At 41.4% G+C, this 15,165-nt stretch overlaps 1 protein-coding gene across 4 annotated transcripts in view; it reads left to right on the top strand.

Moving 5' to 3' along the window:
* LOC118368336 (protein max-like) overlaps positions 1-15,165 on the top strand; it is a 19,130-nt gene extending 3,965 nt beyond the window's left edge. Inside the window, exons 2-4 of one of the 4 annotated variants that reach the window (XM_052496877.1) lie at positions 11,866-11,973; positions 12,330-12,498; positions 12,673-15,165. In XM_052496877.1, the coding sequence (XP_052352837.1) occupies positions 11,866-11,973; positions 12,330-12,498; positions 12,673-12,860 (465 nt within the window). In that variant the 3' untranslated portion in view covers positions 12,861-15,165. Of the gene's footprint in view, positions 1-11,865; positions 11,974-12,314; positions 12,499-12,672 lie in introns of all 4 variants that reach the window. The other 3 variants (XM_035752359.2, XM_052496878.1, XM_035752360.2) reach the window with 3 other exon arrangements.

Raw genomic sequence — 15,165 nt, 5'->3', positions numbered from 1 at the left:
CAGACCTGGCCAAGATAAAGCAAAGCAGTGCGAAAGAAACAACAACACGGAGTTACACATGGAATAAACAAGCGTACAGTCAATAACACAATAAAAACACAAAGTCTATATACAGTATGTGCAAATGGCATGAGGAGGTATGGCAATAAATAGGCCATAGTAATTACAATTTAGCAAATCAACACTGGAATTGGAGTGGGTCTAGAGTGGCTGGGATGGTGGAGTTAATGTGTGCCATAACCAGCCTCTCAAAGCACTTCATGATTACAGAAGTGACTGTTACAGGGCAGTAATCATTGTGGCATGAAGCCTTAGAATTCTTAGGAACAGGAATGATTGTGGTCATCTTAAAACATGCGGTGACTACAGACTGGGAAAAGGAGAGGTTGAAAATTGAATGTGAATATGCCTGCCAGCTGTTCTGGACATGCTCTGAGAACGCACCCTGGAATATTGTTGGGGCCCGGGGCCTTGCGGGTGTTGACTTGATTTAAAGACCCTTCTCACGTCGGCCTCAGCGTGAGATCACCCAGTCCTCACCCAGTCCTCACACATGACCCAACGTGGTCAAAGCGTGCATAAAATGCATTGAGTTAATCTTTTAGAGAGGCATCATTGGGTAGATCACGGTTGGTTCTTCCTTTTGTAATCTGTAATGGACTGTAGCCCCTCTCACATGTGGCGGGTGTCAGGGCCTGTGTAATATTAGTCCACCTTATTCCTATATTGTCCTGTTGTTCGTTTGATGAATCTGCTGCGTTAATAGCGGGCCTCCTTGTACTTATTCCTGTCTTCGGTCGTAGCATCAGGGTTGTCTACGATAGCTCTGTGTGCGGTAGCCCTGATTTTTAGTTTAGCTCCAACCTTGGTGTTAATCCAGGGCTTTTGATTGGGGAAACAGCAAACCCTCACCGTGTGTACCACATCGCCAATGCATTTTCTAATGAAGCCGGTGGCGGGTGGTTAGCTCATCTATGTTATCGGCGGAGTCTCTAAACATATTCCTATCAGCGCTAGTAAAGTAGTCCTGTAGCATAACATGGTCTGGAGACCATTTCTCAACGGAGTGAATCGTGGGTACTTCCGGTTTTAGCTTCTGCTTGTAAAACTTCTGCTTGTAAAACAGGAAGCAAGAGTACGGAGGCCTGATTTGCTGATATATTTTTTTTTTAACCTTTATTTAACTAGGCAAGTCAGTTAAGAACAAATTCTTATTTTCAATGACAGCCTAGGAACAGTGGGTTAAAAACTTCTTATGGGCAGGTGGGAGTCCCACATCCGGTGGAATTGCAGAGCGCGAAATTCAAACTACAGTATTATAAATATTTAACTTTTCATAAAATCACAAGAGGAATACATCAAAATAAAGCTTAACTTCTTGTTAATCCAGCCGCTGTGTCAGATTTCAAAAAGGCTTTACAGGGGAAAGCACACCATGCAATTATCTGAGGACAGCGCCCCGCATACAAACACATGAAAAACATATTTCAACCATGCAGGTGCGACACGAAAGTCAGAAATAGCGATATTAAAAATCCCTTACCTTTGATGATATTTTTCTGTTGGCACTCAAACATCCCAGTTACATCACAAACTATCCTTTTGTTGATCCTTTTGTTCGATAATGTCCTTTCTTTATATCCATAAAAACTCAATAATACCCAATAATGTCCCTTCATAAAAATGCATACAAAATGAATCCCAAACGTTACTAATAAACTTTTACAAACAAGTCAAACAACGTTTATAATCAAACCTTAGGTAGCCTAATACGTAAATAAACGATAACATTTAAGAAGGAGAATCGTTATTGTCTTTACCTGAGAAAAATACCACGCTCTTGGAAACACTACAGCCAAAATGGGAGCCACCAAGAAAAACTACAATTTCTGGCTAATTTTTCCAAAAGCCAGCCTGAAACTCTAAAGACTTGACATCTAGTGGAAGCCCTAGGAACTGCAGTCTGGGAGGACTTGGCTTCATAATAAAAGTGATAGCCATTGAAAATAGTGGTAGGCTGAAATTTCTTTTTTTGGGGATGGTTTGTCCTCAGGGTTTTTCCTGCCTTATCAGTTCTGTTATACTCATATACATAATTTTAAAGGTTTTAGAAACTTTAGAGTGTTTTCTATCCAAATCTACGATATGATATATACATATCCTAGCTTCTGGGCCTGAATAACAGGCGGTTTACTTTGGGCACGCTTTTCATCCGGACGTCAAAATACTGCCCCCTACTCAAGAGAGGTTAACTGCCTTGTTCAGAGGCAGAACGACAGATTCTCGGGGATTCGATCTTGCAACCTTTCGGTTACTAGTCCAACGCTCTAACCACTAGGCTACCTGCCAATTTAGCGGATGAGGGAGGGCCTTGTATATTTGCTTGTGGGTAGAATATCAGTGGTCTAGGACTGTATCCCCCCTAGTGGTGTTATCTTTCACCAGCGAGAAAGACTCCTTAAAATGAAAAGGATACTTACTGTAGCAGTTTTGCACACATCCATACAGCTATGGGTGCCTACAGCCAACAAACTATACTTTTGCTACACTTCTCGAGTTACGCTGACACACAGGTGTTCAAAGCACGCTAGATAGCTAATTAGCACAGGTGGTCGCCTCTGTCTGTTTTCCGTTAACAAGCTCTGTAACATGGAGATATGGCCTTCTGGTAACCCTATAAAAGGTGTGTAGTAAATAGAGGTCGGCCATTTATGATTGTCCAATGCCAATGCCGATTATTCTAGGACCCCCCAAAAAAATACTGATTAATCGGGCGTTTAAAAAAATATATATAATAATATATATATATTTTGTTTACATTTATTTATTCATTAATCATTATTTTTGTTTTTATATTTGTAATGCCATTACAACAATACTGAATGAACAATAAACACAACTTCATATAATACATAAATCAAATCTATTTAGTCTCAAATAAATGAAACATGTTTAAACAATGCAAAAACACAGTGTTGGAGAAGAAAGTAAAAGTGCAATATGTGCCATTTAAAAAAGCAAAAGTTTAAGTTCCTTGCTCAGAACATGAGAACATATGAAAGCTTGTGGTTCAATATTCCCAGTTAACTTGTTATGGCTGCAATCCCGATATCGGGATAAGTGTCATCAACAACCGCTGAATAGCATAGCGCTACATACAATAAATATTACTATACATATTTATATTCATGAAATCACAAGTGCAATATAGGAAAACACAGTTTAGCCTTTTTTTAATCCACCTGTCGTGTCAGATTTTGAAATTATGCTTTATAGAGAAAGCAATCCAAGCGTTTGTGTAAGTTTATCGATCGCACGATACGTAGCTCGGTCACAAAAATCAGAAAATCAATCAAATTAATCGTTTACCTTTGATGATCTTCGGATGTTTTCACTCACGAGACTCCCAGTTACACAACAAATGTTCAGTTTGTTCCACAAAGATAATATTTATATCCAAAATACCTCCGTTATGTTCAGAAATCCACAGGAAAGAGCGGTCACGAAAACGCAGACAAATTCCAAATAGTTTCCATAATGTCCACAGAAACATGTCAAACGTTTTTTATAATCAATCGTCAGGTTGTTTTTAAAATATATAATCGATAATATATCAACCGCAAATGTCTTTCACAGTAGAAGAGGGGAAAACAATGGCTGTCCAAATTCTGTTGCGCGAGCAAAACTCATGTGACCACTTGACGCGATGTTATCGTTCTGGCTCATTTTTCAAAACAAAATCCTGAAACTATGTCTGAAGTCTGACACCTTGAGGAAGCCATAGGAAAAGGAATCTGGTTCATATCCCTTTAAATCCAGCAAAGGGAGGCTGTGGAATATGAAGTTTTCAAAATAGAAGCCACTTCCTGTTTTGATTTTCCTCAGGGTTTCGCCTGCAATATCAGTTCTGTTATACTCACAGACAATATTTTGACAGTTTTGGAAACTTTAGAGTGTTTATATCCAATACTAATAATAATAATATGCATATATTAGCAACTGAGACTGAGGAGCTGGCCATTTACAATGGGCACCTTTTCATCCAAGTTACTCCATACTGCCCCTGCAGCCATAAAAAGTTAAGACGTTGTAGCTTGTAGTTATTATAGGAATTATGACGCGTCGACTATTTCTCTCTTTACCATTTGTATGTCATATACCTTTGACTATTGGATGTTCTAATAGGCACTTTAGTATTGCCAGCCTAATCTCAGGAGTCGATAGGCCTGGAGTCATAAACAGCTCTGTGAAGCAAGCATTGCTAAAAGCTGCTGGCAAAAGCAGTAAAGTTTGAATGAATGCTTACGAGCCTTCTGCTGCCTACCACCGCTCAGTCAGACTGCTCTATCAAATCATAGACTTAATTATAATATAATGAACACAGAAATATGAGCCATTGGTCATCAATTAAGTAAAAGCCTTGGTAGCATGCATGTTAACATTAGAAGCCTCCTCCCTAAGTTTTTATTCACTGCTTAAAATTAACTTCAAGTAACTCCCCATCCCGGGTCCGGGAGCGTATTGATCGACTGACACTAATTAGCATAACGCAACGGACATAAATATTCCTAGAAAATATTCCTATTCATGAAAATCACAAGTGAAATATATTGAGACACAGCTTAGCCTTTTGTTAATCACCCTGCCATCTCAGATTTTCAAAATATGCTTTACAACCAAAGCTAGACAAGCATTTGTGTAAGTTTATCGATAGCCTAGCATAGCATTTTGTCCAGCTAGCAGCAGGTAACTTGGTCACGGAAATCAGAAAAGCAATCAAATTAAATTGTTTACCTTTTGAGCTTCGGATGTTTTCACTCACGAGACTCTCAGTTAGATAGCCAATGTTCCTTTTTTCCAAAAATATTATTTTTGTAGGCGAAATAGCTCCGTTTGTTCTTCACGTTTGGCCGAGAAATCGCCCGGAAATTGCAGTTCCAAATTAGCTCCATAATATCGACAGAAACATGGCAAACGCGGTTTATAATCAATCCTCAAGGTGTTTTTCAAATATCTATTCGATAATATATCCACCGGGACAATTGGTTTTTCAGTAGGACCGATTGGAATAATGGCTACCTCTGTATTTTACGCGAGAATCGCTCTGAGAGCCATCAGGTGACCACTTGCGCAATGTAGCCGTTTACGGGTATTCTTCAACATAAATGCGTAAAACTACGTCACAATGCTGTAGACACCTTGGGGAATACAGAGAAAAAGTAATCTGGTTGATAGCCCATTCACTGCTCAATAGGGACGCATTGGAACGCAGAGCTTTCAAAAGATGAGTCACTTCAGGATTGGATTTTTCTCAGGCTTTCGCCTGCAATATCAGTTCTGTTATACTCACAGACAAGATTTGTACAGTTTTGGAAACTTTAGAGTGTTTTCTATCCTAAGCTGTCAATTATATGCATATTCTAGCATCTTGTCCTGACAAAATATCCTGTTTACTATGGGAACATTTTCCGACAAGATAGAACTGCCAATGGCGGCGGTGTTAACCCAAACAATATGAATTTCTACTTTAAAAAATCCAATTCTCTAAAAACAAGTCTCTCACCGTTGCCGCCTGCTATAGACCACCCTCTGCCCCCAGCTGTGCTCTGGACACCATATGTGAACTGAATGCCCCCCATCTATCTTCAGAGCTCGTGCTGCTAGGTGACCTAAACTGGAACATGCTTAACACCCCAGCTATCCTACAATCTAAGCTTGATGCCCTCAATCTCACACAAATGATCAATGAACCTACCAGGTACAACCCCAAAGCCGTAAACACAGGCACCCTCATAGATATCATCCTAACCAACTTGCCCTCTAAATACACCTCTGCTGTTTTCAACCAGGATTTCAGCGGTCACTGCCTCATTGCCTGCATCCGTAATGGGTCAGCGGTCAAGGGATCTCCACTCATCACTGTCAAGTGCTCCCTGAAACATTTCAGCGAGCAGGCCTTTCTAATCGACCTGGCCCGGGTATCCTGGAAGGATATTGACCTCATTCCGTCAATAGAGGATGCCTGGTTATTTAAAAAAAAAAAAGCCTTCCTCACCATCTTAAATAAGCATGCCCCATTCAAGAAATTTAGAACCAGGAACAGATATAGCCTTTGGTTCTCTCCAGACCTGACTGCCCTTAACCAGCACAAAAACATCCTATGATGTTCTGCATTAGCATCGAACAGCCCCCGTGATATGCAACTTTTCAGGGAAGTTCGAAACCAATATACACAGGCAGTTAGAAAAGCCAAGGCTAGTTTTTTCAAGCAGAAATTTGCTTCCTGCAACACAAACTCAAAAAGGTCTTGGGACACTGTAAAGTCCATGGAGAATAAGAGCACCTCCTCCCAGCTGCCCACTGCACTGAGGATAGGAAACTCTGTCACCACTGATAAATCCACTATAATTGAGAATTTCATAAGCATTTTCTACGGCTGGCCCTGCTTTCCAGCTGGCTACCCCTACCCCAGTCAACTGCACTGTACCCCCACTAGATGTCGACCTATTATGATTTTTCAATGCCGATGCCGATTATTGGAGGACCAAAAAAGGCAGATGCCGATTAATCGGACGATTTAAAAAATAAAAATAAATGTATTTGTAATTACAGCAATACTGAATGAACTTATTTTAACTGAATATAATACATCAATAAAATCAATTTAGCCTCAAATAAATAATGAAACGTGTTTAATTTGGATTAAATAATGCAAAAACAAAGTGTAGGAGAAGAAAGTAAAAGTGCAATATGTGCCATGTAAGAAAGCTAACGTTTAAGTTCCTTGCTCAGAACATGAGAACATATGAAAGCTGGTGGTTCCTTTTAACATGAGTCTTCAATTTTCCCAGGTAAGAAGTTTTAGGTTGTAGTTATTATAGGACTATTTCTCTCTATAAGATTTTGTATTTCATATACCTTTGACTATTGGATGTTCTTATAGGCACTTTAGTATTGCCAGTGTAACAGTATAGCTTCCATCTCTCTCCTAAATCATAGACTTAATTATAACATAATAACACACAGAAATGCGAGCCGTAGGTCATTGATATGGTCGAATCCGGAAACTATCATTTTGAAAACAAAACGTTTATTATTTCAGTGAAATACGGAACCGTTATGTATTTTATCTAACGGAAGGCATCCATAAGTCTAAATATTGCTGTTACATTGCACGACCTTCAATGTTATGTCATAATTATGCAAAATTCTGGCAAATTAGTTCGCAATGAGCCAGGCGGCCCAAACTGTTGCATATACCCTGACTCTGCGTGCAATGAACGCAAGAGAAGTGACACAATTTCACCTGGTTAATGTTGCCTGCTAACGTTTCTTTTAGCTAAATATGCAGGTTTAAAAATATATACTTCTGTGTATTGATTTTAACAAGGGCATTGATTTTTATGGTTAGGTACATGTTGGAGCAAGTTTAATGCTAGCTAACAACTTACCTTGGCTTCTTACTGCATTCGCGCAACAGGCAGGCTCCTTGTGAGGCAGGTGGTTAGAGCATTGGACTAGTTAACCTTAAGGTTGCAAGATTGAATCCCTGAGCTGACAAGGTAAAAATCTGTCGTTCTGCTCCTGAACAAGGCAGTTAACCCACCATTCCTAGGCCGTCATTGAAAAAAAGTATGTGTTCTTATCTGAGTTGTAAAAAACAAAAATCGTCCTCCAAAAATACAGATTTCCGATTGTTATGAAAACTTGAAATCGACCCTAATTAATCGGTCGACTTCTACCCCCCCACAGAAACTCGCCCAAGCATTCCCCATTTCTCCTTCTCCCAAATCCAGTCAGCTGATGTTCTGAAAGAGCTGCAAAATCTCGACCCCTACAAATCAGCCGGGCTAGACAATCTGTACCCTTTCTTTCTAAAATTATCTTCCGAAATTGTTGCAACCCCTATTACTAGCCTGTTCAACCTCTCTTTCGTGTCGTCTGAGATTCCCAAAGATTGGAAACCAGCTGCGGTCATCCCCCTCTTCAAAGGGGGGCACTCTTGACCCAAACTGCTACAGATCTATATCTATCCTACCCTGCCTTTCTAAGGTCTTCGAATGCCAAGTCAACAAACAGATTACTGACCATTTTGAATCCCACCGCACCTTCTCCGCTATGCAATCTGGTTTCAGAGCTGGTCATGGGTGCACCTCAGCCACGCTCAAGGTCCTAAACAATATCTTAACCACCATCGATAAGAAACAATACTGTGCAGCCGTATTCATTGACCTGGCCAAGGATTTTGATTCTGTCAATCACCATGTCCATGTCACCTCATCGGCAGACTCGATAGCCTTGGTTTCTCATATGATTGCCTCGCCTGGTTCACCAACTACTTCTCTGATAGAGTTCAGTGTGGCAAATCGCAGGGCCTGTTGTCCGGGCCTCTGGCAGTCTCTATGGGGGTGCCACAGAGTTCAATTCTTGGGCCGACTCTCTTCTCTGTATACATCAATGATGTCGCTCTTGCTGCTGGTGAGTCTCTGATCCACCTGTACGCACACGACACAATTCTGTATACTTCCGGCCCTTCTTTGGACACTGTGTTAACAACCCTCCAGACGAGCTTCAATGCCATACAACTCTCCTTCCGTGGCCTCCAACTGCTCTTAAATACAAGTAAAACTAAATGCATGCTCTTCAACCGATCGCTGCCTGCACCTGCCCGCCCGTCCAGCATCACTACTCTGGACGGTTCTGACTTAGAATATGTGGACAACTACAAATACCTAGGTGTCTGGTTAGACTGTAAACTCACATCAAATATCTCCAATCCACAGTTAAGTCTAGAATTGGCTTCCTATTTCACAACAAAGCATGCTTCCAAACATACCCTCGTAAAACTGACCATCCTACCGATCCTCGACTTCGGCGATGTCATTTACAAAATAGCCTCCAATACCCTACTCAATAAATTGGATACAGTCTATCACAGTGCCATCTGTTTTGTCACCAAAACCCCATATACTACCCACCACTGCGACCTGTACGCTCTCGTGGGCTAGCCCTCGCTTCATACTCATCGCCAAACCCACTGGCTCCAGGTCATCTACAAGACCCTGCTAGGTAAAATCCCCACTTATCTCATCTCGCTGGTCACCATAACAGCACCCACCCTTAGCACGCGCTCCTGCAGGTATATCTCTCTGGTCACCCCCAAAACCAATTATTCCTTTGGCCGCCTTTCCTTCCAGTTCTCTGCTACCCATGACTGGAACAAACTACAAAAATCTCTGAAACGGGAAACACTTATCTCCCTCACTAGCTTTAAGCACCAGCTGTCAGAGCAGCTCACATGTCACTGCATCTGTACATAGCCCATCTATAGTTTATACCAAACAACTACTGCTTCCCCTACTGTATTTATTTTGCTCCTTTGCACCCCGTTATTTGTATTTCTACTTTGCACATTCTACTTTGCACATTCCACTGCAAATCTACCATTCCAGTGTTTTACTTGCTATATTGTATATACTTCGCCACCATGGCCTTTTTTTTGCCTTTACCTCCCTTATCTCACCTCATTTGCTCACATCGTATATAGATGTATTTTTCTACTGTATGTGTCTAACTGCTTTGCCTTATCTTGGCCAGGTCGCAATTGGAAATGAGAACTTGTTCTCAACTTGCCTACCTGGTTAAATAAAGTTAAAATAAATAACAAATATCCAATTGGTAGTTAGTCTCGTCCCATTGCTGCAACTCCCAATTCCAATGAGCCTTGCATCCTCTGAAACACGAACTTGCCAAGCCGCACTGCTTCTTGACCCACTGCTCGCTTAACCCAGAAGCCAGCCGCACCAATGTTTCTGAGGAATCACGGTACAACTGGCAACCGAAGTCAGCGTGCATGAGCCCGGCTAGAGCGCGATGGAACATGGACAAACCCTCTTCTATCCTGGACAATGCTGGGCTAATTGTGCTCTGCCTCATGGGTCTCCTGGTCGCGGCCAGCAGCGACACAGCCCGGGTTTGAACCTGGGTCTGTAGTAACTCCTCAATCACTGCAATGCAGTGCTTTAGGCCACTGCGCCACTCTGGAGAAGTGTTGAGACTCTTAACAAAACTCCCCTGCCCAGAAGATACTATTATCAATGTGTGCTATAGGTAGTTTTAGTGTCTATGAATGTGTCAATGGGTGCTAAAGGTTAATATTACCCCATCAACACGGTTGTGAGGTCGGCTTAGCTCATGCAGAGAAGTGTACAAGGGCAGTGCCATTTCTCAGAAGTTAGCTAGCTAGGTATACTTTTCTCTTTTAGATGTAATTTTAGCTAGCTACATGAGGCTTATGAAAGGGTAATTCCATCATATAATACATGAACACATCCTGTCCATTCCTTTAGTTTGTTTTCTTGCAAGAAACTTGTAAACCTTGCGGCTTAACATAAACATGTCTGATGGGTAAATTCCGTATCAAACTAGTATCATGCTATGCAGAGGATGCCATTCAAAAGTCATGTCATTTTGAATGGTACTATGCACCCCATGAGAGGGAATAATATACATTGTGTCCTTCCCATCACGATTACACATTGATTTAGTCTTTTGGCAGGTTGTTCACACTTCATCAATAGGTGAAAAGACAATGCAGTTATTGCATTTGCGGCTGTTTGTTTCTGTTAAAGCCCAGAAAGCAACATACAGTGCTTTTGGAAAGTATTCAGACCCCTTGTTCTGAAATTGATTACATTGTTTTTTTTCATCAGCAATCTACATACAATACCCCTTCATGGCAAAGCAAAAACAGGTTTAGAAAAAGTAGCAAATTAATAAAATAAGAACAAACGGAAATTGCATCGCTGCAAAGCCATTTTCAGGTCTCTCCAGAGATTGGATTGGGTTCAAGGCCGGGCTCTGGCTGGGCCACTCAAGGACATTCAGAGACTTGTCCCAATGCCACTACTGTGTTGACTTGGACGTGTTCTTAGGGTCATTGTCCTGTTGGAAGCTGAACCTTCACCCCAGTCTGAGGTCCTGAGCACTCTGGAGCAGGTTTTCATCAAGGCTCTCTGTACTTTGCTCCGTTCATCTGTCCCTCAATCGTGACTAGTCTCCCAGTCCCTGCTGCTGAAAAACAACATCCCACCACCATGCTTCACCGTAGGGATAGGTCTAGGTTTCCTCCAGATGTGACGCTTGGCATTCAGGAAAAAGAGTTCAATCTTGGTTTCATCAGACCAGAGAATCTTGTTTCTCATGGTCTGAGAATCCTTTAGGTGCCTTTTTTTTTAGCAAACTCCAATTGGGCTGTCATGTGCCTTTTTACTGAGGAGTGGCTTCTGTCTGGCCAGTCTACGATTAAGGCCTGATTGGTGGAGTGCTGCAGAGATGGTTGTCCTTCTGGAAGGTTCACCCATCTCCACAGAGGAACTTTGCAGCTCTGTCAGAGTGACCATCGGGTTCTTGGTCACCTACCTGACCAAGTCCCGTCTCCCCCGATTTGCTCAGTTTGGCCAGACGGCCAGCTCTAGGAAGAGTCTTGGTGGTTCCAAGTATTGTGAAGCTCAAATCACTTAGGTGTTTTGAACATGTGTTTAAAAAAAAGCTAATATTGGTCCCATGACTTTAATGGGATTTGTGCCACCGATACCCTGTCTATAGACTGCTTACAGGGTAAGGAAACCAATGTAATTTTGTAGTTTGGGTGAAATATCCCTTTAAATCGTGCATCAGTCTATATTTATCCTTACTGTTACTAGGATCAACTCATGGCTAATGTGTTAAATTGTTGATTTCGGATTCTAATGGAAATTAAAATGGACAGCCAACTTTAAAATGTTTGCTTTAACATTTTGCCACCTATTAGGCCTATTGCTAGTTTGGGTTGACTTTGATTCCTCTGTGAATCTCTCTTTACAGGCTGACAAACGAGCACATCACAATGCGCTGGAGCGCAAACGTAGGGACCACATTAAAGACAGCTTCAGCAGTTTACGGGACTCTGTGCCTGTGTTACAAGGGGAGAAGGTTAGTGAAGTTAGTAATCGGTATTTTCTACTATCCAGCTCTGTCGGACTGTAGAAGAAATGCAATATGAAGTTAGTAGTTTGTATGAATGTCCAAATGTATTAATGCTAAATGTACTACTGTAGCAATGGTGATCAAATAAGCCTCACCCATTATTTTGAATGGTTTATTTTTCATTAATGAGTTAATAATCAGCTTGGAATGATACTTGGTTCCAATAAGCTAATGGTATGTAGCCTAATCTTCAATAACTAGGCCAGCAGTGTGTGTCATCTGTAATGCTCTGATAAGGACAAATGAAACATTGCCTCATGGCTGAGTTTTTAATTTGCTGCTGACAGCAATCTGTCAAACAGGCTTCCCGAGCTCAGATCCTAGACAAAGCCACAGACTACATCCAGTACATGAGACGAAAAAACCACACACACCAGCAGGACATTGACGACCTGAAGAAGCAGAATGCAATGCTAGAACAGCAGGGTGAGTGTGGGCTCAAGGCCCAGGGACAACTGCAGGTGCAGGAGGGTGAGTCATGGTGTGTCTTGGTCATGGGCACTACTGATCAGAACCATACTTGCACTACTTACGCTCTGCTTCTGATGGCCTTTATTGCATTATTCCAGTGAACAATGTTTCACGGTGGAGAAGGGAGAGACTTATACTTATCCTATTGTTCTGTGTTTCTCTGGTTGATTTTAGTCCGTGCACTGGAGAAGGCCAAAGGGAACACTACTCTCCAGGCCAACTACTCTTCCTCTGACAGCAGCTGGTACACCAACCCCAAGGGGAGCACAGTGTCTGCCTTCGACGGAGGCTCTGACTCCAGCTCTGAATCAGAGACAGAGGAGCCGGCCAATAGAAAGAAGCTGCGTGTGGAGCCCATCTAGACTCCATCCACAGTGTTATCACCAGAGAGACTCTTATCCACCAGCCCCCTCCTGTTCAGTCTGTTTCCATTCTTCTCATGCCAGTCCAGGAGACAGAGGGAAGACCATGTGAGAAAGGTGCGATCGTGGCTTTTCCAACATTTTGTTACTTACAGCCTTATTCTAAAATGGATTAAAATGTTTTTTAAATGTATGCGCATTACCCCATAATGACAAAGCAAAAACTGTTTTTTTTAGACATTGTTGCACATTCATTAAAAATAGACGTATCACATTTACACAAGTATTCAGACCCAGTACTTTGTTGATGCACCTTTGGCAGCGATTACAGCCTCGAGTCTTGGGTATGATGAAGTTTGGCACACCTGTATTTGTGGAGTTTCTCCCATTCTTTTCTGCAGATCCTCTCAAGCTCTGTCAGGTTGGATTTGGAACATCACTGCATGGCTATTTTCAGGTCTCTCCAGAGATGTTCGATTGGGTTCAAGTCTGGGCTCTGGCTGGGCCATTCAAGGACATTCAGAGACTTGTCCTGAAGCCACTAGTGCATTGTCTTGGCTGTGTGCTTAGTGTCTTTGTCCTGTAGGAAGGTAAGCTGTCAGGTCTGAGGTCCTGAGCAGGTTTTCATCAAGGATCTCTGTACTTTGCTCCGTTCATCTTTCCCTCGATCGTGACTAGTCTACCAGGCCCTGCCGATAAAAAACATCCACACAGAATGATGCTGCCACCACTATGTTTCACCGTAGGTATGGTACCAGGTTTCCTCCAGATGTGACACTTGGCATTCAGGCCAAAGAGTTGAATCTTGGTTTCATCAGACAGGTGAATCTTATTTCTACATGGTCTGAGAGTCCTTTAGGTGCCTTTTGGCAAACTCCAAGCGGGCTGTCATGTGCCTTTTTACTGAGGAGTGGCTTATGTCTGGCCACTACCATTAAGGCCTGATTAGTGGAGTGTTGCAGAGATGGTTGTCCTTCTGGAAGGTTCTCATATCTCCACAGAGGAACTCTGGCGCTCTGTCAGAGTGACCATCATTATTTATTTACAATGACGGTTAACAGTGAGTTAACTGACTTGTTCAGGGGCAGAATGACAGATTTTTACCTTGTTAGCTTGAGGATTCGATCTAGAAATCTTTCGGTTACTGGCCCAACGCTCTAACCACTAGGCTCCCTGCTGCCCCTTTGACCTCATGGCTTGGTTTTTGCTCTGACATGCACTGTCAACTGTGGGACCTTATATAGACAGGTGTTTCTTTGTCATTATGGGTTATTGTGTGTAGATTGAGGAAATGTCTCTATCCATTTCAGAATAAGAATGTAACAATGTGAAAAAAGTCTAGGTCTGAATACTTTCCGAATGCAGGGTATATACAACTCTTCAACCTTTATCCTCCTTTGCCAGTGTATTGTCACGCCTCATGGTGCACCAACACCTCTCAACACCCCCAAAGTGAGACAGCTCTGCAGTTTGAAGGACTTGATGCTTTTAAAACATCATTGTTCAGAATCGGATATGAAGGTGAGCAGGTGAACAGCTTTAGTCTAGCTACAACAAATACTCCCATCTCTCGTTTTGAATCACCTCAATGAACCTGTTCGAAGAGTTGAGACTTACACAGACCTTTGAGAAAATGTCCGTAGGAATAGTTTACGTTTTTAATATTTGTACTTTTCCACAAAAGAATGCGAAGTTGCTTTGAAAAAAAATGTATCTAATGCAATCTTCTGGAATCAAGGTGGATGGCTGAAGTCTTTAAATATAGGGATTTGAATACACATATTTCAGTGATATGTTGAAATTGATTTCTTATTCCATATTGTACATTTTTGTTCAACTTTACCACTTGTCAATGGAGATTGTTCATCCTTCATCAGTGTTGGCATCAATTTAATATATTCTCACCTCACAGGTTCAGCAATGTTTTTACTTTGTTATTCTCAAGAAAATGGAGATTACATTTTTATTTTTTCGAAATGGATAAATACTTAATGTTACACACTGCAGTTAAAAGGTAGTAAACGTTTTATTTGTATTAAAGGAAAAGGCCATATCAGTGTAGTGCATATTACTGTATACTTGTAAATGTCCATTCTACAAAGAAAAACCCTCAAAATATTTGTCTGTCCTGGGAATGTTTGTCATTTAGATTTTTTATTTTACAGATAACTAGTGTGTAAGAATCTAGATTTTTGTTGTTGTTGATTCTATTGATATTACAGGTGTTGTAAGTACTGCCAACCATTTTTGGAAGTTGAGGCATACCTTTGCTGAGGAACTATTATAAATAAAACTATTTTATCCA

The sequence above is a fragment of the Oncorhynchus keta genome, chromosome 35, assembly GCF_023373465.1.
Source record: "Oncorhynchus keta strain PuntledgeMale-10-30-2019 chromosome 35, Oket_V2, whole genome shotgun sequence".
Classification (NCBI taxonomy): Eukaryota; Metazoa; Chordata; class Actinopteri; order Salmoniformes; family Salmonidae; genus Oncorhynchus; species Oncorhynchus keta.
The sequence above is the reverse complement of the archived record's forward strand: the minus strand, read 5'-3'. Positions and strand labels throughout refer to the sequence as shown.